This window comes from Geotrypetes seraphini, chromosome 11 (assembly GCF_902459505.1).
Source record: "Geotrypetes seraphini chromosome 11, aGeoSer1.1, whole genome shotgun sequence".
Taxonomy (NCBI): Eukaryota; Metazoa; Chordata; class Amphibia; order Gymnophiona; family Dermophiidae; genus Geotrypetes; species Geotrypetes seraphini.
The window spans coordinates 138,327,745-138,351,602 of record NC_047094.1 but is presented as its reverse complement, the minus strand read 5'-3'; the positions used below and the strand labels follow the sequence as shown (position 1 = coordinate 138,351,602).

The 23,858-nt window shown below is 43.4% G+C and overlaps 1 protein-coding gene across 4 annotated transcripts in view; it reads right to left on the bottom strand.

The window, feature by feature from the left end:
- The window catches only part of ERGIC3 (ERGIC and golgi 3), a 40,671-nt gene extending 19,843 nt beyond the window's left edge, over positions 1 to 20,828 (bottom strand). The window contains exons 1-10 of one of the 4 annotated variants that reach the window (XM_033963361.1): positions 20,644 to 20,731; positions 19,080 to 19,150; positions 17,711 to 17,798; positions 15,436 to 15,555; positions 11,747 to 11,840; positions 10,540 to 10,705; positions 9,926 to 9,983; positions 6,907 to 6,921; positions 4,385 to 4,416; positions 1,675 to 1,771 (exon numbers count right to left, since the gene is read on the bottom strand). In XM_033963361.1, coding sequence (XP_033819252.1) covers positions 1,675 to 1,771; positions 4,385 to 4,416; positions 6,907 to 6,921; positions 9,926 to 9,983; positions 10,540 to 10,705; positions 11,747 to 11,840; positions 15,436 to 15,555; positions 17,711 to 17,798; positions 19,080 to 19,150; positions 20,644 to 20,731 — 829 coding nt within the window. The other 3 variants (XM_033963363.1, XM_033963364.1, XM_033963362.1) reach the window with 3 other exon arrangements.
- Positions 20,829 to 23,858: the final 3,030 nt, after the last annotated feature.

The following is a 23,858-nucleotide window of genomic DNA, read 5'->3' as shown; positions in this document are numbered from 1 at the left end:
GACGGATGTCGGAGACCCGGGCTGCGCCTGGAGGAACCCCTCGGGGATCCCCCCGGGGTCCGAGGCACCGAGGTCCGCCCCTTCGGCCCGGACGAGGAAGCCCGCGAGCTCTCCCTGGCCGGAGACCGGAACAAAATGGGGTTATCAACCCGCAAATCCCGAACTTGCAAGGCCCCGCCCCTGGCCGGTGACGAGCGACCACGCCGCCGAGGCGAGGTCCGAGACCTCTTTAGCCTTCCTCGGCTTGCGCCTCGCTCGAGACCTGCCCTGAGGGAGACGAAACCCCGCGAGGACCCCGAGGACGAGGACGATAAGTCTTCGTACTCCGGCGCCCCCCTTGTCCTTCGGGCGCACACTACGCTCCGGGCGGATCTCGCGAAGCCGGGTACGAGGAACCACCGAGGTCGAGGCCGTGGGCGCCTCGGGAGGCCAAGGCCCCCGGTACCCCGAGACCGAGGTCGCCAACTGCGGGGCCACGGGGCCGAAGCCTCCGAGGCCGTGAGCTGCCGAGGCCGAAGCTGGTGTTAGGCTGGTCAATGGCCCCGGTGAGCTCCGAGGCGATCAACGCCCGGTAGCAATTCCTGGAACACGGGGATTGACATCCCCTGCGGCAAGACCTGCCGCTGCTCCTCAGAGGGCGACCTCGGTCTCGAGTATTCCCTCGGGGCAGCGGACGATGGCAACTTGGGCTTCACTGAGGCGGACCCACCCGCCGACGAGCCCGAGGATGGCTTCTTAGATGGAGCTGAGGAGGGAAGCGGAGACTTACCCGAGGCCTTGGAAGAAGGCAGCTGCATTCGTAGGCACCGAGGGGCCCGAGGCGACGCCGCCGACGGTCCCGAAGCTGAGGGCCGAGGCCGATGTCGAGGCCGAGGTCATAGGCCGGGGCCGAAGCCGATGGCCGAACTCGGGCTTCCCCGGCGGGGACTCCCACAGAGAAAAGTTCCGCCATGTGCGGGCCTTTCGGCGTTTAAGTGCCCGCTTCTGAAAGGTGGCACACTTATCGCAGGATGCCGTCGGGGTGTTGGGGCCCCAAACACCGCAAACAGCACCTGTGCGGGTCAGTAATCGAAAGGAGTCTTTCACGCGCCCGCGACTTTTTAATGCCGTTACGGGCCGGGACATGGGCCCACAAGCGAGCCGGGAACAAGCGAGGTTCCTCGGCCACGGCTACCGGGAGCCCCCGGTAGTAACGAATACGAAGTTTTTTTTATTATATTTTTTTTGAAAAATAAAGAAACAAATGCAAAAAGAGACGAAAAACGCAGCGACCGTGCGAAAAAACCCCACACAGCCGCGGCGACAGAAGGCAAATTTAGCACAATTTCTCCACAGGGCTTCTGGCTCCGCGGATGAAAAAGAACTGAGGACCACGAGGTGGGGATGCGCCCTCTAGTGGCAAGAAGGCTAGCACATGCGTGGTGCAGTGTGCAACTTGAAACTTCTAGCAAGTTTGCTTGAAAAGCTGTCCGCGCTGGGGCTCCGTAGATGACGTCACCCACATGTGAGAATATCATGCCTGCTTGTCCTGGGATAAGGTTATGTTCCATGACTGCGTCACCTATAGCTGCCCATATGAGGTTGGCAAGGAAAGGCCTATCTTCAGAGACTGCACCCTATAACCATGGGCTAAACATTTTGGTATTGAACTTTTACCATATTTCATGCAATTACCTTGCTGTGTGCTCACATGGGTCCCATCTAGAGGATTCACAATTCCAGGATAATCCCTCCCAAAAGAAAGGTGGTTAATGGAATGAGTCATATTAATCTGAAAAAAGATATTTCTATTACTAATCACACATGCACAGATAAGAAGAGAGCGAGAGAGGGGGCTTGATTTCTCACAGTTAGATGAGCTGCTGATTTTGTAGGACATAATTGCATTAGTACATGTTTGGAGGTTTCTTCCTGCCAATAAAGAAGCTCCAAGACTGAGAGAAATGAGCAATCAGAGGGGGTTAGTGGAAGGAAAGGAGCAACAGAAAGCACTCAGAACTTCTCCTAGAGCAACCAGAAGGCCAGGAATTGAACAGCACAAGCACCCAGCCAAATATGTGACTAAGGCACCCACAGGACAATCTGTTGCTCTTTTGGCCAAGCACATAGCCCTGGCCTACGATCTCAGGTTCTGAGGGGAGAAGAGGGGGGTTAATGCAACAATCATGCTGGGTTTTCCCAAAGGGGTTTCAACCTTGTGAATTTTTACAATGAATGAGGAAAGAAGCTATTACAAAATGTACTGACAGAGTGCAATAGTAAAAGCATTTTACTCCTGTAAGTCAACTAGGCACTTTGTGGAGAGCAAAGAGGTGCCACATAAGTTAAGCTGGTACTTGCCAAATAGCAGCCAGACCATGTCTACATTCGGGAACATCTGCTTATTTGGCCATTTCTTCAAACTATCCTTCACAACAGACAGAGAAGACATGACCGATATAGAGAACATCACTAGAAATCTGTAATGTAATGTAATTGTGGTTTAGTCACCTTTACTGAGCAAAGACCCGTAAACGGTGCCTTAACTTAGACGCCTAAGTGTAAAACGCCATATAAAAGAGCTTTTAAAAGAAAAGAGGGATAAGAATATATGTAACATACCAATGATAGTTTATAAGTGATGTATTTAATGTTACTGTGAATGAAAATATTAACACTTAATGTAATTTGTGAAAATGAATAAATTATTATTAAAAAAAAAAAAAAAAATTTCAAGGTGTTTTATGATGGCTAACGCCAGAAGTGGTGTAAGGCGCTGTAAAGCACCTCCATAGGCCTTGAAAACACTGACCTACAATTCTAGCACCTCCCATTTATAGAATCTAGGCCAAAAAGCCTAAAATACAGTTTTTGCACCATTTATGTCCTAGGGAAAGAGAATGGGGACTTGTATACTGCCTTTTTGTTGCTTTCGCTCAAAGCAGCGGGCACTGGAGGATTAAGTGACTTGCCCAGGGTCACAAGGATTTGATCTCACAACCTCTGTGTGCAGAGGCAGCAGCTCAGTCTAGTGAGTCACACCTTCCCCACCTGTCCTACATCGCTTGGTCACAAATGGCTTATGGTCTATATACTACATGGCTTACACCATGTGATGCTGAAAAAGAAGGGCTTCTAATTTGAAAAGAATGAAAAAAATCATTGTTTATCAGAGCTATTACTGGGTTCTTTTTAGCAGTCATCAATGTGGAAAAGGCAAGGCAATGAGATGGGTGAAAGAGGAACTAGGCAAAGAAAGCTATTTTTGGTATCTAGTCAAGAAAGATCTACAGTGGTACCTCGGTTTACGAGTGCACCGGTTTGCGAGTGTTTTGCAAGACGAGTAAAACATTTGCAAAATCGGCGCCTCGGAAACCGCCGTGATCTGAAATCCCCCAGACCCACCCGAACATGCTTCTTAGCCCCATCTGGCCACCGGCACCAGCATGTCCTTTGTGTTGGTGCCGGTGCCCGAAGATCTACATCCTCTTCTTTGCTGGGAGATCTCCAAGAATCATGGAGAGAGCGTGAACTCGCAGGCCTTGAGCATGCGCAGATGCTTAAGGCCCAGCAAAGAAGAGGGCGCAGATATTTGGGCACCGGCACCAACGCACAGGACATGCCGGTGCCGGTGGCCAGATGGAGGTAAGAAGCGTGTTCGGGTGGATCTGGAGGATTTCAGATCATGGGGGTGCCGGATACACGCGGGGGGGGGGGGGGGGGGGTAGAGCAGCACCACTGGCCTCGGGGGATGGGGGTGGGTGGGAACGTATCAAGCAAGTTTTCCTATGGGGAAACTCGCTATGATATACGAGTATTTTGGTTTACGAGCATGCTTCTGGAACGAATTATGCTCGTAAACCAAGGTACCACTGTATTTCACTTTCTTTGCACCAAGTCTTTTATGACTGTTTATCCATTACAGAAATCACCACCACAAAGGATCAGGTGAGGCACTTCCCAGCATAGCAAGCTGCCAGAATCCTCTACACATTGTATGGATTTCAATAAAGGATGTAGCTTTACGGTCTCCAATCCTGATTTGGTTTTATTTGCTCTCCTTTAGTCCCAACTCTGTTAGTTCTCCAACTAAATATCAAGTAGAGTTTCAGGCTCTGACTGGTTTGCCTCAGGATGTAACCTGGTGTCCACTACTTAACACCTTTTCCTAACACCAGAGGTTCCCGTAAGGAAAGAAAGACCTCAAATAAATATTTGCCTTCCTCTGGGCTATTTTAGAACATATCCAAATTAGATTTGACGACCAGAGTTTAGGGTTAATATAAAGAAACTAAACGTTGCTTGGTGTCTTTGAACTCAACCTCAAAGTAGATCTCCATGTTATGTGCCATCTATACATTTATTAAAAAAAATATTTCATGCATAAAATACAGAATGTACATACATTATCAAGTCCAAAACTTTGTAGATCGTGAACTGTAAGAGAAAAGAATAGGCAAGTCAAAACCCCCCAACTAAAAGCACAACTGAAAAGCAAATCTGTCATTGCTCCATTAAATAAATGCCTAACAGACAGATGTTTTTGTGAGGTATTATATAGGAGCTACTGAGCCCCTTGGGCTTTTGTTGTAGCAAATTCTATGAAATATAGTGATAAAACCATGTTATATTTATTGAAACTTTTAACAAGTTATACAATATATAGAAAAATTAAAGAAAAAATATAGCATATTCATTACATAATGAATACAAGTAGTATAATTATGTCCACAAGAAGGGGAAAACTTACTCCAACAGAAATCAAGAAGGTGCTTTATAAAGCAAAGAGCAGCCGACTCCTAATTCCCGATTTCCCATCTATGAAGGTAATCCAATTTGTGATGGAAAGTTATCCAGAAATGTGGATAACTGATTAGGGTCAAAGAAAATATACTGAACATCTTGAATTTTAACAAAACAGAGAATCTTGATAAGAAAGGACCTCCATACACAACCAAGAAACGCCAATGGTGTTCCTGGCTTTCCTTGCATACATCTGGAAAACAACATACCCTTTTTCCCTAGAAATATATTTGTACAACGCATAAAATACAAACTTAGAATGTTATTCTCAAGACATGTAAGTGCCTAAATGTAGTGTTTGAGGCTTGTGCAGTTGAGGAAGGAGCTTGCAGGAATAGGGCAGGGACAGAAATATGAGTTCCCGGGGAAAAATTTGTCCCTGTGTCATTCTCTAACCCCCTGAATGCCTTCTCAAACCATGCTATGAGGAAGCAGTTTCATTAATAGCTTATATGATATGAGAAGTGCTTCATCTGGCCCACACATTGTGAGCATTCCTGTAATTTCTCCTTCGGTTCCTTGAGGCAGGAGCAAAACGTGTTTGTGTCACGTCGGAACCCGCAAGCTGAAGTTAAGTTTGCTGTTTCAGACCAATTATTTAGCGATTGTTACTTTTACAAACTTAGTAGCTTGACGCACTCAAGGCAATCGTGTATAATAGTTAAAAAATCTCACAGCTGGTGTTTTGAATTAGAAAGATAGAAACATAGAAGATGACGGCAGATAAGGGCCATAGCCCATCAGGTCTGCCCACTCTACTGACCTGCCCCAAGTCTACTATCCTAGGGATCCTTGGCTTAACCCTCTAAGGGATCCCAGATGGGCATCCCATTTGCTCTTAAATTCTTGCACACTGTTTGCCTCGATTACCTGCACCGGGAGCTCGTTCCAAGGATCAACCACTCTCTCGGTGAAGAAATATTTCCTGGTGTCGCCATGAAATTTCCCGCCCCTGAGTTTGTGTGATGATTGGGCGGTGAGGTGGTAGTGTTGGGATCTCCCTGTTATCACCTCCATTTCTCTGAGCACACAAATTCAGTATCAGTTGTATATTATTGCAAGTACCTAAATGATTTAGAATTTGCGTGATTATTTTCTATTTTTCTCAAACCATAGGCCTGATGAACACCAGATCATCTACTAAGAAATCCTCAGTGATTCATGATGTCACCTTTGAACAGCATCTAGACATCCTAGGAATAAAGAAAACCTGGCTAGACAAAACCAGGAGGTTTACTACTGTCTGAACTATGCCAAACAAACTTTAAATCCAATTTATTTATTTAAAAAAAAAAAATTATTCACCTCACTCTTACAATTCTAGGTGGTACACAATGCTAAAACATATATAGAACATACAAAAACAGAAAACATTACATATCCTATAATTATTTCATCACCTTCAATATATCTTTACATCTTAACACAATAAGCCTGAGTGAAGAGATGTGCTTTTAACAGTTTTCTAACCAGCAAAATTGAACCGACACTTCTCAGCTGATATGGTAAAGCATTCCAAAGTCAGGTTCCTTCAACCTGAACCATTGTAGATCTGTAGGTCCTAAGACGAATCTGTCTAAAGGTAGGTACATCAAGCAGTAATTTGTCGAAGACCTTAAACTAACCAAGACCAGGGAGACAGGGTAAAGGGGTAGCAGCATTGACCAAATTGCCCAGAATTGTCATCCGCCTCCTTAACTTAATCACAATACCTTTTAATCCAGCTAGAAGAGGAGATACCAATCTGGATGCCAACCAACCAACCGATCTTAACCAACCAACCTAAGGGCAAAATTAATATTTTTGAAAGAAAAAAAATACACAATTATCTTATAAAAAGCTTTGTAGTCTAATTTCCTCTATAGAGTAGCCCAATGTGAAAAAAACAAAAACCAACAAACCAACTGATCTTAACCAGAAAGATAAATAGATAAATCAATGATTCCATCTTTAATTACTGGAGGAAAAGCACCACCACATAAATCTTGTCACTAGACAAAGGGGAAGCAAATACCCCACCAGCAGATAGATGCGTACGATGCAGCATAATCTTCAAAAGGAGCATGGACTCATCCCAAACTGAAAGAAAAGTACTTAAAAGAGAAAGAAATCTTTGACACTTACTCTCAACAGCATGTACTGAAAAGAGAAAAGAACAAGGAAAGGGTGAGACAGAACATTTCATCTCTTTACTTACACACAAAGAAAAAAAAGCCAAAGCTGAACCATTAGTACCCCTCCCCCTCCCTACGGGGTGCTCATATGCAGGAGGAAATGGGAAGCTTCCCCCTGCTCTTTGTGACCCTGGGCAAGTCACTTAACCCCCCCATTGTGAGCCTACCAAGACAAGACAGGGAAAAATGCTCAAGTACCTGAATGTAAATCGTTCTGAGCTCCCCTGGGAGATGGGTATAGAAAATTGAATGAATAAATAAATAAAATACCTCAGAGAGTATTTAACATTGTGTGAACTAGAGATTCATTTTTATCTATTCTACGTGTATAAGAGTCATAGCACTTACGACAGTCATACTTTATGGGCTTTTAACTACTATTAATGGTGTGACCTGAAAACTGGATTTGTTTATTTGGGCACCGTAAAAGGAAGCAGAATTAAAATGGTACAAAATGCCAGATAAGCACCAAGAGGGTGGGCAAATCTCAGAGAGCCTTTTTCTGAAATGACAAGGAAGATACAACTGGGCCAACCACAGTCTATCTGTTAGGTAAAATTACTTGAAAACATTGTTATGAAATAGGGATTACAGCGGTTTACACTATAACATTTATAAAAATCACACAAAACAGAATATAAAAAAACCAAAACATCCCACTGCTTCTCTTGAATATCAAAGCAACCCATTTGAGCTTATTCCTTCCTTCAGGACCCCCAACATCATAACCATGACAATCAACAGTATTTAAAATACCCGCTTCGTTTTACTGCCAGACTTTAAAAAAGACCTCCCTGCTATCAAATGCCAACATTTCATGATATTTGAAAAGAAGCTTGCAGGCAACCTCTCTCGAACACACCCATGAACAAAAATCCTAATATACACAACCTCTAATCACTTAGCTCTGTTGTGGCTCTCAAGTGAATATGTCCTGTTGGCATGTCTCTTTGGGAGGTGACAGGTCCCTCGAATTATCCTGGGCTGCATAGGTCAATAACAGGTGAGGACGGAAACAGGACTACACAAAGGGTTCAAAGTAGAGCAACCAAGATGATAAAGGGAATGGAACGCCTCTCATATGAGGAAAGCCTAAAAAGGTTAGGGATCTTCAGCTTGGAAAAGGGATGGATGAGGGGAGATAGGATTGAAGGGGCTGTGGGCCTTTGACTCAAAAAAAGCCAACCTCCTACTGATTAGGCTTTACATTTTTTGGCCTGGATTGTGAAGACAACCTGATCCAAAGTAATGGACGGGATGCCTGCAGGCCGAATCCCGCATGAAGCAAGTGAAGGAACCTATAGAGGAGATTACACTGAAGAAATGCTTTTTGATACTTCAAGGATCCATAGCAGAAAGGAAGGCAAAACTGAAAGAGGACAGCTGGTCTTGGATCATCAGATCCTGCATAATTAACACCTACTGAAGAACCAGTAGACAACCCCTGGAAGAGCAGGAAGCAAGAACATCCCAGGAACAGAAAGAACCGGAACTCAAAAACCCAAGAAGGTTCGCTGACGATCAGGAGGTGAAGTGTGATGGTGATTGGCAACTCATTTCTGAGGGACAGAGAGGCATCCATCTGCCAACCAGACATGATATCCTGGGAGGTGTGCTGTCTGCTTGGTGCCAAAATCTGACACATTATGGAGAGTTTGACAAAACTTATCAAGCCTACCAGCCAATATCTGACACTGCTCATCTGTGTTGGCATAAAATGACACTGCTAGGTATTCCGCCAAACATATCAAAAGCAACTTTATGGGTCTTGGAGAGAAGGCGAATCAGGCAGGTGTGCACTTTGTGTTCTCAATCCTCCCCGTTGAAAGTAAAGGCTGAGACAGAAAACTAGAGATGAATGCATGGCTGCATGAATGGTGTCAGAAATAATGTTGACTTTCAAAGATGAGACAAAATGCCTTCCGCAGCAGATTGGCTAATCTAACAAAGAGGACTTTAAACTCTCATAATCATGGACGAGTGAAGAAAGTCCCCAGGTATAGAAATGGAAAAAGGACAACTTCTGGAAAGCTGTGTGCAAGTATATTAATGTAAGAAACAAGGCCCTAGATCTGGAGATAGTAATGGAGAAACCAACTTGGATTTTGAAGGCAGTCTCAGGGATGTATTCCAAGGAGAACAACAGAGGAGTGGCGTTATATGTAAAACATATGAAAGCAACAACAAAACATGGAAGCAGGGATTGGAACAGCTGTATACAGACCCCCCAGATAGAGATTTAGCTTCCTTTCATTTATTCTGTTTATGTTCCAAGAATCTTCGCAGGTAATCAACAATCATTAAAACAATACATATTAAAAAAAAAAAAAATTGCAAGAAAACACATACATAATTTAAAAAAGCAATATAAAATCAAAAGAACAGACCATAAAATAAAACAAAAGAAATACTATTAAAAGCTAATTCTTCCTAACCTCATCAAATCCACTGGAAGAGCACTCTACTGAAGAGACTCAAGAACATGGGTGTACTTTTGCAAACAGCATGCAGAGGATACTCCAAACATCGCAGCGCACTGCTTCCCAAAATGCGAAATCATGCCAAGATGTTCAGAGTGAAGTGCTTTAAAAACCTGAAGCCACTGCAACTCCCGCAAAATCCCAATGCCAACACGTGAGACTTACGGAACTGAACAGGCATGTTGCGTGTGTGGCTTTGTAATAGCCCACCTGCGGACCCTATCAGAAAACTGTACTACAGCCTGAAAGTTAAAGCGGGCTCAAAAATCCCAGGTAGTAGAAGCCCCTTGGGATTGTTGAGTCCTGCGCTGTACAGATGCCACACAAAAGAGAAATTCTGCAATTACACATCAGATAATATACACAATAATTATGAAATTCATGTCTAAAGGATCAAAATAAGGGTATCATGAACAGCTCCTATGAAGCATGAAATATTTTTGGTAAGAAGCTTAACAATCACAGTCCAGTACTTAGACAAACACATACCATGGACATGGGACTGCTGAAAACTTTTCCCAGGAGCAAAATGAAAATTTCCAGCTACCTGCAGAAAATAGGTAGATGTTATTTGCCTCCATTGTTTTCTACCAATATTACCATTCCATGCTATTTGCAAAGTGCTTTATTAAACTGCACAACTCTTCTGGAGATTTTTGGACACTTTCAATTGCCTCTTTTAGGCTATACCAGGGGTTCACAGGATATCTATAATGAATATGCATGAGACAGATCTGCATGCATTGTCTCCATCGTATGCACATCTCTCTCATACCTATTGGCGAGATCCTGAAAATCCGACTGGCTGGGTCATACTGAGCCCTGCAGGAGTTACATGAAGAAAACAGAACTACCAGAGTGAATTTTCATTAAAGGAACAGAGACCAGGCCGAATCTACAAAATATGGAACCTTGGGGCCCGAATCAAGATTCAGGCAAAAGGTGCAAAATACCTGCAAGTTATTTGTTTTTGTTCTAAATTGCCTTCCACTTCTAGAAAAATTATGCAAAAGGGCCTGCAGAATTTCAGCCAGATGCAATGCAATACATATCACCAGCTGTTATTCCTCTAGGATTCTACCTTCATTGTCTAATAAACTTACCTTGTTGACTTCCAGAAAGCCATACACTTTGCAGCCTTCGTTTTTTTGGTCCTGCATTTTCTGACTAAATCCTTCCCTTTTACATTGTTCAATAGAGTCTGGGTTCTTGAAAGCCCAGCCTCTCCTCCTGTAAGCTTCCCTGACATCTTCACAAGTGTTACAACATCTATAGAAAAACAAAACAAGACACATAAGACTGATGAACTGTAAGAGGAAATTCTTTGCAGAAAAAAAGGTCAACTTTTGTGGCAAAACTTGGGTCAGTTTGGCTGAAGTAGTCTGTCTAGATGGGACATCTGGTGTGATCAGGTCTAAAAAGAACAAGCAAGTCAATCTTCGATTTGCAACCCCATTACAAGTTCAAAAGGAAGTCTTTTGGGAGCTTGAAAAACAATCTCCAAGGTTGCTAAGGTCTTGTAAGAAGTATCTCGAACCATGCTCTTTCCAAAAAGAATCAACAATATGATGTCTACCAACAAGACTATCTGTACTTCAAGGAAGCAGATGAAAGCCTGGCTCTTCTCCCTATTTCTGGATGGAACAACTAACCAGATAGTGACACACACAAGGACCAACATCAGTTGCAATTGTGCAGCAGAACTTGCTTATAACACACATGATAATTTCCTTTCTATGACTGGCTGGTTTGAGAACACCTGATCTAACCCAGTAATCTGCTTCTAATAGTGACTATTCCAGGTCACAAGTACCTGGCAGAATCTCCTTAATGCAAATAAACAGCAGCAAAATGGCTCAGTGCTATTCAGCAAGGGCCCATGTAAGTGGTGTAACGGGTAAATGCAAGGAAACGTCAACATGGCTGGAGCATAGGAGGGAAGGGCAATGCTGCCACTTACACACACAAGTTAAGAACATGTCCTTGGCTGCATTTAGGTCTTTAACTGGACATGAGTGCCGATGCCAGGTTATGCTAGGATTCTATAATGGAATTTGGGTGACCAGATACTGTACCATACAGAAAAGGCTCTTATCACCAGCACTGGGATGCCTAAAGGGAGCTACCCACTTCCATAATTGCCCCCAAAGAAGTCCAAAAAACAAAGATTTAGGTTTTGATCTCTCTTAAGCCTGGAAATAAAACAGGCACTGCCTTTACTGACCAATTTGAAGAAGGTGCATAAAATACATTTGACCCCTGGACACTTGCATTTTTGCAATATTTTGTCAGATTGTGTAGGTGACATACCTGATATCCTCAGATTCAGCTCCAAAACAGCTCTCACAGCGGTTGGGATCAAGTGAGCTCAAATCAAACACCTTCTCTTCTTCTTTCCCCAGATCTAAAATTACATTACATTACATTACATTAGTGATTTCTATTCCGCTTGTGCCTTGCGGTTCTAAGCGGATTACATTAGAAGATGGCTGGACATTTCCAGGCGATGACAATACAATTATTTGTATAACTTTACAAACTTTGCAAACCTAACTTTACTTAACTTTTCGTACATAACTTTACATAACTTTACGTACATAACTTTACATAACTTTACGTGGAGTTACTTTGTGTTACTTTACATTATCCTTACCGTGCTTGCATAACTTGCATTAAGTTTACATAATTTATCTTACATAATTTATCTTACATAACTTTACAAGACTTTACGTAGAGTTATTTTATGTTATTTTACCTTATTATTCCAGTACATTGCATAACTTACATTACATGATATTACAAAGCATAACCTTATGTTATATTACAACGCATAACCTTATGTTACTTTACATAATATTACAACGCATAATCTTATGTTACCAAAAAATCGTCTGTTCCTAGGTTGCTATATCTGATTTTTTCGGTATTTGGGGAGACTGTGTTTCTAGATATGAATTGGCTTTACGCCCGATGCAGCTAGATTAGATGTTGCCTATGGGGACGAAGTTGCAGTTGGTTGTGAGTTGCAGTAGGTTATGAAGGGAGAGAAGATGATGGTAGATTATAATATTGGGATGTGTTTTTTGAATAGTATGGTTTTTATATCTTTTCGAAACGCTTTGTAGTCCGTAGTTGTGGTCAGCAGCTTGGATATGGTGGGGTCAATTTTCGCGGCCTGTGTAGCAAGTAGGTTGTCATATAGCTTTTTGCGTTTTGTGCCTTTGAGTGAGGGGTAGGTGAATGGAGTCTGGGTTCTCCTTACTCTAGTTGAGAGGTTTCGGGTTAGGGCGGCTGTTTAGGTAGAGAGGTGCTGTTCCGTTTAGTGCTTTGAATAATAAACAGTATAGTTTGAATTGAGTTCTTGCTTGTATCGGTAGCCAGTGTGAGTCGAGATAGGCATTAGTGATGTGATCGTATTTTCCTAGCGAGTAGATAAGTCTGAGTGCTGTGTTCTGTACTGTCTGTAATTGTTTGGTCATGTAAGCGGGGCAGGGTAGATAAAGGCTGTTGCAGTAGTCTACAAGTCCTAGTACAAGTGATTGGACTAAGATCCTGTATTGAATTTTGTCAAAGAATTTTCTTATTTTTCGCAGGTTGCGCATGGTGTAGAAGGCTTTTTGGATGGTTTTGTTAGTATGAGTCTGCATTGTGCATCTCCTGTCTATTGTTACTCCCAGGATTTTGAGTGCTGGCTGTATTGGGTATGTGATTGCATTTGTCGTCAGATCAGTTAAGGTAGGTTCTTTGTCTTTTTCTAGCAGCAGGAATTTGGTTTTATCCGTGTTCAGTTTCAGTTTGTGGTTGGTCATCCATGTTTCTAACCGTTTCCAGAGTTATTTTCAGTCGTCCTGATGAGTTGGGGTCTTGGGTATTGAAGGGGAGAAGGATTGTTATGTCGTCTGCGTAGCTGAATGAGACTATATTTAGGGAGTCTAGAGTGGTGCCCAGTGAGGATACGTAGAGGTTGAAAAGTATGGGTGATAATGGAGATCCTTGTGGTACTCCACAGGGGTTTGACCAAGGGTCAGATATGTGGTCTTTTGTCTTTACTTTATAAGTTCTAGTTTTTAGAAAGCCTTGGAACCAGTTGAGTACCAAACCTGTGATCCCTATGGCGTCTAGTATCTGGAGTAGTATGTTGTGATCCACTAGGTCGAAAGCTGCTGAAAGATCTAGTTGGATAAGTAGTATCCTGTTCCCTTTGCTGAGGTGTTGGTGGGCTATATCCATAGTATAGTAAAGATGGCTGAGTGGAAGAGATAAGTTGAAATCACACGAAGGAGAAATACCAAAATACAGGAAGAGTCGTACAGGCAAGCAAATAAAAAATGGAATTTCATTCCATATGGGACTTTAAAAAACCTCCAGACTTTCATGAGTCTTAAATATATCTTGTATATAAAGTTTTTTGATTGGGGATACCTAAATATTTGGAACAGAAATTAAGTGAACATGGTTGGATAGGCTGGAGTGAGCTTGGATGTCCACTACAGCATTTGGAACCTAGGACAATACCAGACTTTATATCATAGAAGAGACACGTTAATTTAATCATGTATTTTTAAGGGCCCTCATTTCAGCTTTACTAGATATCTTCTCTCACTTTTAGGCCTTTTACAAAGCTGAACGTTAAATGCCAACCTACCCATTTTATTCTTATGCTTCAAAGAGGCCATGGACTGATATAGCTACAGTAGCTTTTGGGGCCTCTATGAATTTTAAAAACCCAAAAGACATCAGAACATAATTCTGCTTCATACTGTAACAGGGATCCACTTTTGTTTTCATAATGAGATTAACTTTGCACAGGGCGAAATGGATCAGAAGGGAATTTTTGGAGAGATTTCCTTTCCTTCATAGGAGGAATCCAGAACACCAAACAGAGTGAGGATGGAGATAACTCAGTCAGATCCCAAGTAGTCAAACAGATTTGATGTTGCTTATCCTAGGAACATAAGAAGTCCGCTCATGCAGCGGCCCATCAGGTCCAGGACCTGTATAGTAATCCTCTATCTATACCCTTCTATCCTCTTTTTCTTCAGGAAATTATCTAATCCCATCTTGAACCCCAATACCGTGCTCTGTCCTATCACACCCTCTGGAAGCGCATTCCAGGTGTCCACCACCCTTTGGGTGAAGAAGAACTTCCTAGCATTGGTTCTGAATCTGTCCCCTTTTAATTTTTCCAAATGCCCTCTCGTTCTTGTAGTTTTCGAAAGTTTGAAGAATCTGTCCCTTTCCACTTTCTCTATGCCTTTCATGATCTTGTAAGTCTCTATCATGTCCCCCCCTAAGTCTCCGCTTTTCCACGGAAAACAGCCCCAGTTTCTCTAATCTTTCAGCGTATGAAAGGTTTTCCATACCTTTTACCAGTCGCGTTGCTCTCCTCTGAACCTTCTCGAATATCGCCATATCCTTCTTAAGGTACGGTGACCAATATTGGATGCAGTACTCCAGATGCGGGCGCACCATCGCCTGATACAACGGCAGGATAACTTCTTTCGTTCTGGTTGTAATACCTAGCATTCTATTTGCCTTCTTAGAGGCCGCTGCTCACTGTGCCGACGGCTTCATTGTCTTGTCCTCCAGTACCCCCAAGTCCTTTTCTAGGCTACTTTCACCCATTACCAGCCCTCCCATAGTATAGCTGTACATTGGGTTTCTGTTTCCTACATGCAAGACTTTACATTTCTCTACATTATACTTCATCTGCCATCTTTTCGCCCACTCTCTTAGTTTGTTCAGGTCCCTTTGTAAATCTTCACAGTCCTCTTTAGTTCTAACCCCACTAAATAGTTTGGTGTTGTCTGCAAATTTTATTACTTCGCATTTCGTCCCTGTTTCTAGATCATTTATAAAATGAACAGCAGCGGTCCGAGTACCGACCCCTGCGGAACACCTCTCATGACCCTCCTCCTCCAGTCTAAGTAGTGGCCCTTCACTCCCACCCTTTGCCTCCTACCTGCCAAAAAGCAGTCACAAGCACTGAAGAACTATACCGTGTTTTTCTGCTTCTGAAGTGACAGGCTTCCCATCCTTGTCCAGTCGCTGTTTGAAAAGGTTGTGTTCCACATCCAGCTGCTGCTCTCCTGCCACATCCATTGCATCAATGCTCAGATCTTAAATGAATCAAACAAAACAGATCTCAGAGGCACTAACAGTTTTACGACTCAACTTCTTAACTCACAGAGCACACTAACCAGAGACACTAACTAGAGCATCTGCTCTAGTATGGGGGAGTGTGGTGCAGTGGTTAAAGCTACAGCCACAATACCCTGAGGTTGTGGGTTCAAACACACACTGCTCCTTGTGACCCTGGGCAAGTCACTTAATCCCCCCATTGCCCCAGGTACATTAGAAAGATTGTGATCCCACCGGACAGACAGAGAAAAATGCTTGAGTGTCTGATTAAATTCATGTAAACCATTCTCAGCTTCTCAGAGAACGGTATAGAAAATTTAATAAATAAATACACCACAGGAAACATGGGGCTAAGAGTGCAAAATGTTATTGCAAAACAAGTGATGTTTTTAGCTTCTCTTTTTATTCTATTAAAAATCACATCTGTATGCAAAGCAGTTTAAATTTTTCAAAATAATTCCCTCCTAATCCATGACTACCACCATCACGCTATGGTTTCCCTGTATTAGCAGCATAACATTTTAGAGCATTTTTGATGTGATTCAAAGCAGATTGTTGCGTGTGGAACTACAGAACGTGAACAGAATCCATAATCCAGCCCCTATTTCTAACTAATAACAAGGAAGCCAAACATTAGTCTTCTGTCAGTCACCGTTAAGTCAAGAGCTTTCCATTCACTAAACCAAGGATCTTCTCCACAAATGGACGCCCCTCCTTCCAACCAACATGACTCCTCAGACATAACCCTATATCTGGTCACAAGGACTCCATTTCAACATCAAAAACTAATACCCTCACTTCCAGTCCCCTGTTCTTAACAAACCAGGTAAATTTGCAACCTCTCATCATAGTGAGAGACCGCAGTTGGCGATGCCTAGGAACAGATCCCTTCTCACTGCTCTCTGTGGAAATCATAGCTCCTACTTTCACAAACCAGAGTGACTACGTCCCCAGTTCCTTACTAGGGCTAATTACTTTCAGGGATTAAAAACTCCTGGACGCTGGGTCGTTTGGGTGCCTAACAAACGGCACGTATTACTCAGAGGATAAGCAGGCTACAGAAATCTTCATACATGGGATTCTGTCGCTACAGGGCTGCCTTTAGCAGAAAAACAGACACATAACACAAGTGGCCCCACAACAGGCAGGCACCCAATCTGATTTTGGTAGCAACAAGACTTATGTTTTCATGTCATTTTTTATCCCCCCACAAGGCAGCCTGAAATTGAAGGAACTGGGTGGGGAAAGATGGAGCTGGATTCTAACCCCCCCCTCAAAAAAAAAAAAAAAAATTCTGAAGTACTCTCTGGCCAAACCTACTGTCACATCAGGAGTCCTGTTCTATCCACACATTCACCTTACACTGTTGGCTAGAAGTCCGTGTTGCAGCCCTGCAAATCTCTTTTACAAAGACCAACCTTAGTTCTGACATTGTGAACTACGTCATGACCCTTCGAGGCTCTGCCTATATGGGCATAAGTGAAAAAAATACAATCTGCTAGCTAACTGGCAGAGCTAATGGTGTTGGTTTTAAGACGTGACAGAGATGTGGAAGGTATTCAAGCAATTTTTGTGTGAAAGAAAAAGGATCGATGGCCTTTCAATCACACCAGATATCAAATCTCTTCCATTCAAAACTGTACGATCTCCTAGAAGAATCTTTTCAGGAATCCATCGAGACCTGAGAAACACTGTCAGACAAGTCCAGAAAAGCCAACACTAACCTGTCAATATCCAAACTGTGAGTGCTAGAGACTCAGTGCAGTGATCTTCCTAGGCTGCTTGCAGCCTGCTCCGGAACACTCTCTCTGATCTGTCCCTCCACCTTGACTCAACTTCCTTTTTGGCGGAATGAATCAGAGAGAGTGCCACTGCTCTAAAGAAACTACTTTTGAAAGTATATAGTGAAGGTGGTGGAGGAGACTGACACTCTGAACCTATGGGCTGGAGGGGAGGACCCGGGAGAGAGAGATGCTGGCCCACATAAGGCTGGAGGAGAGCTTCAATTTATGCATGGTATTGTGACAGGATTCCATTTTTAGATCAAAAACTGCCCTCAACTTAAGCATGAGTATATATGGTAATTGTTGCTAAACAGTTACTTTAAACAATATATCCCGAGAGGACACTCACAGGCACAGGGCATATGAGGGAAGGCCACATCAATGTTGATCTTCAGTTTATCTCCTCTAGATTTATCAACAAACAACTCAGGATGTACCTAAGGGGCAGGGGGGGGGGGGAGAAAGATGAGGAGGTTAGTATTAGCAAATGGAAATGCTATCAGGAGAAAGTAAAATGTACTGTCCCAGAAGAATACCAAACTAGGAAACGCATGAAAAGCAAGGTGTATCGTCCAATAACAATGCTCAGTAGTTTCTAATAATTTTGACTATTGCAAAAATTTCAACTTATCCAAAATACAGCTATTCAACTAATTACAGCCGTTAGGAAATTCAACGACGTGACCAATACCTACTGTGTTCTCATCCTCAGGCATATCACAGCTCTTGCCATGGTTTGAGCAACCCATTCCAATAAAAGTAAATTAGCCACTGCCCTTCCCAGCCCCAGACTTTTCCACTGAAGGCAATTCCTGCTATACCACATTAAGGGGAAGATTCTCAAAATCCACTAACCAGTTCCAGCTGGTTTAACATGGAAGTATTCTACCATGGTCTTTTCCAAGCTTCCTAACAAACTCTGCCATGCAAATATATTACAACGAGGTCATTAATATTTAAATGAGCACTCTGGGCAATTCTCTATTATTACCAGGCAATTCCCTAACCTTGTGAGCAAAATTTTCCGGCTGTCATAGCCTTACTTTCTGGTTAGTGCCCGAGTGCTGAATGGCTTAGGTATTGACAGGAAAGTAAGGCTTTTGACAACTCAGACCTGTCAGAAAATTTTCCCCTTTCCCCCTGACAACTCCCTCCTGCTGCCGGTGAATCCCACTCCCCCAATAACCCCCCTCTGGCAGGAGGGATGCCCGCTCCCTGACATCCCCCCCCCCCGATACCTTTCATTCCAAGAATGGCTAGAGGGATGCCTACTCCCTTCGTCCGGCAGGCCTGCCTCTTCAAAATGGTGGGCCTTCTCCTCCCCAGTGCATCCTGGGATACACTGGGGGAAGGGAAGGTCCTCTGGCCAGCCTTGGACTGAGAGGTACAGAGGTGTTGGGGGTGGGCATCACTGGTGGCAGGAGTGAGTGGGCATCCCCCCTGCTGGGGATGGGGAGGTGTTGAAGGGGCTGATGGGTGGGAATCAATGATTTTTATGTATGGGTGTACTCTGCGTGTGTGCCGATTGCTATCACCAGTGACTCCTCACATGCAAATATCGCAACCCTCCGCGAACCTTATTTTCATGCGTGGGTTTTTGAGAATGACTCGTCTTTTGCAAAACCTTATATTTACGCCTGTGACAGCGGCCCGTCGGATTTTACCATGAAGTTTTGAGAATCTTCCCCAAGAAACATCAATGAATTTGTCTCACTTACCTCTTTAGTGAGGTAGTACTGGAGCTCCGAGAAGAACAAAAGCAGCATGATCAGACCACTGATCAGAGTCACTGGAAACAAACAACCGTGAACAAAGTAAGTACAGTTAATTTTTTTAAAAACCCTATATACTCACCATTACATGAACAGAAAGCTTGGTAGGGAGGTGATGTTACACTTAAATTTCTTTATTTAATTCGTTTTCTATCCCGTTTTCCCCAAAGAGCTCAGAACGAGTTACAGATAATCAAATATAACATACAGTTAACAGATTACCATGTCACATAGTTACAGTACAAGTTTGCGATACAAGGTTGTATCCTAACTCTATACAACTCAGGGGAGGGAAATTTCATAGTGATTCCAGAAAGTATTTCTTCACAGAACGGGTGGTCGATCGTTGGAACGAACTCCCTCTGCAGGTAATTGAGGCCAAAAGCGTGTCAGAGTTTAAAAGTAAATGGGATATTCACGTAGGATCTCTAAGGATGTAAAGGGGGGTGAGTCAGTTAAATCAAGGGGGTGGGTCATGAGAGTGGGCAGACTTGATGGGCTATGGCCCTTTTCTGCCGTCATCTTCTATGTTTCTATGATACATATTAGAGGTTTAATACCAATGAACAAAATGTAGAGTTTACAGGTTAAATTTGCCATAGTTACAGTGCAGGACTTTTCAAGTTTTTGTCCTAACACGACACATTCCAGGATCTAGTACCAAAATACTTTCTTTGTAATCCATCGGTCATGGACAGGGGAGTTAGATGACGAGGAATGTTTGTATAAGAATATCCATTCTGGTCAGTCCAGTATCCTGTTTCCACAGTGGCCAATCCAGAAACCCAAACAGTAGCAACATCACATGCTACTGATCCCAGGGCAAGCAGTAGCTTCCCTCATGTGTGTTTCAATAATAAACTATGGGTTTTTCCTCCAGGAACTTGTCCAAACCTTTTTAAACCCATTCACACTAACCACTCTCACCATATCCTCTGGCAATGAGTTCCAGAGTCTAACTATTCTTGGGTGAAAAAAATATTTCTTCCTATTTGTTTTAAAGGTATTTCCATGTAACCTCAATGTTTTTGCTCTTTCAAAAATTACAATAACTACTAAATAGTAATAGTATCCCCTAGTTTTTGTAATTTGTGAAAAAGAACCCCCCCCCCCCCCAAACAAACTGATTTACTTTTAACCATTCTATAACCACTCAGGATTTTTGTCTCTTTTCCAAGCTGAAGAGCTCTAACCGCTTTAGTCTTTCCTTATAGGCGAGCAGGTCCATCCCCTTTATCATTTTGGTCACTCTTCTTTGAATCTTTAATAATTCCGCTATTCCTTTTTTGCTGATGTCTTTTCTGGAGCCATATGGTAAGCCTAGTTTTACTGCCATAGCTTGAAGTAAAATCCAGATGTCTCAAACTGTCCTGAAGCCATATGGTGACTCTATTCCTGACTGTAAGCTCTACTGAGCAGGGACTGTCTCTTGCATTTTTCATACAGACATGATCAGTAGCAATAGAGCCCTGAAACCGATTCCAGCCTCAGCCCAGCATGCGTCCCTCACCCAAGGCGCCCCCGCAGGTCTTCACCCGGAAATCCTCCAGGGTCTTGGGATACGCGTCAAACTGCTTCAGCTGCTGCAGCGCCGCCATCTTGGCCACGGCGCGAGACCACGGCTTGGGAGCCGCCACTTCCGGGCCGCTCGCGGACCTGCACGCATGCCCACTGTCAGGACTAGTCGGCGCCCCGCCCCCGTCCACTTGCGCGCGTGCTCACTCACGCGCTGGACCCGAACGGAGCGTCGCATGACGGATCCTTGCGCATGCTCATTCCCGGGATGACGCTCCGAGGCACGTGGCGCAGGAGCCGTGTTGGCGGTTAATTTAAGTATGACGGAGCGGTTTCTTTATGTTATGACATTTTTATTGAAGGAATCAAACAAATATATAACAATATGATACAAAAAGACATTCTTTACAATCAAATTCACAATAAAACATTTGCATAAACATTTTATCATTCCTCCAAAATATATTTTAATATATCTAAACCACTTTTCCCCTATATCCCCCCTCCCCACTCCATACATATATATTAACCCTTTCAGGACCAAGGGACATATTTGTCCCATAACTTTAAAATCCTATACATTTTGATTGGGATAGTCTACAGTTCTAAATTTGATATGTACGGATTCCATATGATACTGCCTTTATGTAAACAAACTGGTTCCGACATTCATTAGCGTCGTTGCCAGATTGACGAGAAGATTCACTTGCCACACTGTCCATAAGCCAGAAGTGTGATTTTTTAAAATAAAAATAATGATATTTCACAAAAAAAATCAATTTTTTGGCATCTGCAAGCCCTTTTTACCATAAAAATGTCGTCAAAACCACAAAAATTGGCCTACGATCCTTATGGTCCTGAAAGGGTTAAAATCATTCCAATTTCCCTCCCTACCCCAGAATGAAAGGCGACACAAAACACCAAATAAACAAAAATATTTAAATAAATAAATTTAAGTATTAAGAATCATACTTCTAGCTTTCGAGGATAATTTTTGTATATAAGGATCCCAGATTTTTAAAAATAATCGTGTTCTTTTAGGAAATTTACGAACCTCAAAAACGAGCAGTTTCTTTTTGTTTAGTGAGGCCTCGACCCTCAAGTGGAGGGTTTATCCCTCAGGATGCCCGCGAGGTCCTGTGAGCGAACGTTTAGCTGGCCAGGGAGCTTGGTGCCAACTCCCCGCCATTACTGAGGGTGCTAAAGGCAATGGACACGGTCTCTCCCAGGAGCAAAGGAGGGCGAGTGGAGTCGGTGAGGACCAGGCCAGAGCAGGTTTCCCTGTACCCATTGCTCCGTTTTCTCTATAAGGGGTGATGTGGGTTAAGCTCATGGCCCCAAGACGGAGAACCCAACCGAAATCAGAGCAGAGGATGGATAATTTGGAAGTGTCCTTGTTATAAAAGTCATGTATGTGCCTTCTATGGGCTTTTGAGAACTGACCTACTTGGCTCCTAATCTGTTGGCCACACAAGTCACATTATTGCAACTTGGGTTCCAATCTGGCAGCTTTTAATCCCATCCAATTCAATAAATAGTATAAGTACTCAATAACCTAAATGAAGGCCAACAGTAGAAAGAAAGGAACAGCTTGCTCACTCTCAGAGACGAAGACTATTAATCTCAAGTGCCCAAAGTTTGATGAAAGCCGGGCATAATTCTTAACCCGAGCTAAGTAATATACAGCAAACAGTAGCAACAACATTGTGCGATTGAGCTATTCATATATTTTTAATGATAGTTCACAGTTATACAAGAAAGATAATTTATATCACAGCTCACAGAGAAAATAAGACAAATATCAATGATAGCCCAGATATAAGTTAAACAACTACGATATGCTCTGGTTGTAAACTTTGGGCACTTGAGATTAATAGTCTTCGTCTCTGAGAGTGAGCAAGCTGTTCCTTTCTTTCTAATGTTGGCCTTCATTTAGGTTATTGAGAGCTTTTAATCCCATGCCTAAGGTGACCATACGTCCCGTTTTGAACGGGACTGTCCCTTTTTCAGAACCCCTGTCCTGTTGTCCCCACGCTCAGCTTTGGGACACCGAAATGTCCCGTTTTCAGAGACGGCGTCCTGAAGCTGTGTGTGGGGACAATGGGACAGACGATCACGGAAAATGGGCTCTCTGCTTTGCTGCCCGCCACCACAACAACCGCAGGAAAGGAAGGTCCAGGCGCCGACCCAGAAACCTTCTCGCTGACGTCAATTCTGATGTCAGAGAGGAAGTTCCGGGCCAGCCAATCACTGCCTGGCTGGCCCAGACTTCTTCTCCGACGTCAGAATTGACATCAGGGAGAAGGCTTGTGGGCCGGTGCCTGGACCTTCCTTTCCTGCAGTTGTTGCAGCAGCGGGGGCGGGCAGGAAGCAGCAGTGTTTTGCAGCGGACTGGGTGGAGGGAGTAGAAAAATCGGCGATAGGCCAGGCTTTGGAGGGAGGGAGGGAGGTAGGCTGGCTGGCTTTGGGGTAGGGGATGGGACAAAGGCTGGAAGGCAGTGAGGGGGACATAGGAAAGAGGAAGGAAGGAGAGAAAGAGGCAGAGAAAGGGGGGCGGGTTGTAAGCAGATTAGAAAGACTAGAGAGAGAAAGGCCTGGACCAAAGGGGAAAGATAGGAGGCAGATGCAGGACTATGAGAGGTGCAGACAGAGGAGGAGAGACCCTGAGGAAAAACAGGGAGATGCAAAATCATAACAGAGGAGGGAGACAGAGGAAGACCTGGAACAAAGGTACAAAGGAGAACTGACACTGGATCAGGGGAGGGTAACAGGGAAAAGAGAGAAAGACCTGGACCCAAAGGGGATGGGGCTGGATTGTGAAAGAAATGTTGGATGCAAAAAAAATAAAGATTGGATGCACAGTCAGAAAGAAGTGCAACCAGAGACTCATGAAATCACCAGACAACAAAGGTAGGAAAAATGATTTTATTTTCAATTTAGTGATTAAAATGTGTCCGTTTTGAGAATTTATATCTGCTGTCTATATTTTGCACTATGGCCCCCTTTTACTAAACGCAATAGCGGTTTTTAGCGCAGGGAGCCTATGTGCGTCGAGAGCAGCACGAGGCATTCAGCGCAGTTTCCTGCGCTAAACACTGCTATCGTGGTTTAGTTAAAAGGGAGGGGGTATATTTGTCTATTTTTGTATAATTGTTACTGAGGTGACATTGCATAAAGTCATCTGCCTTGACCTCTTTGAAAAAACCGGGG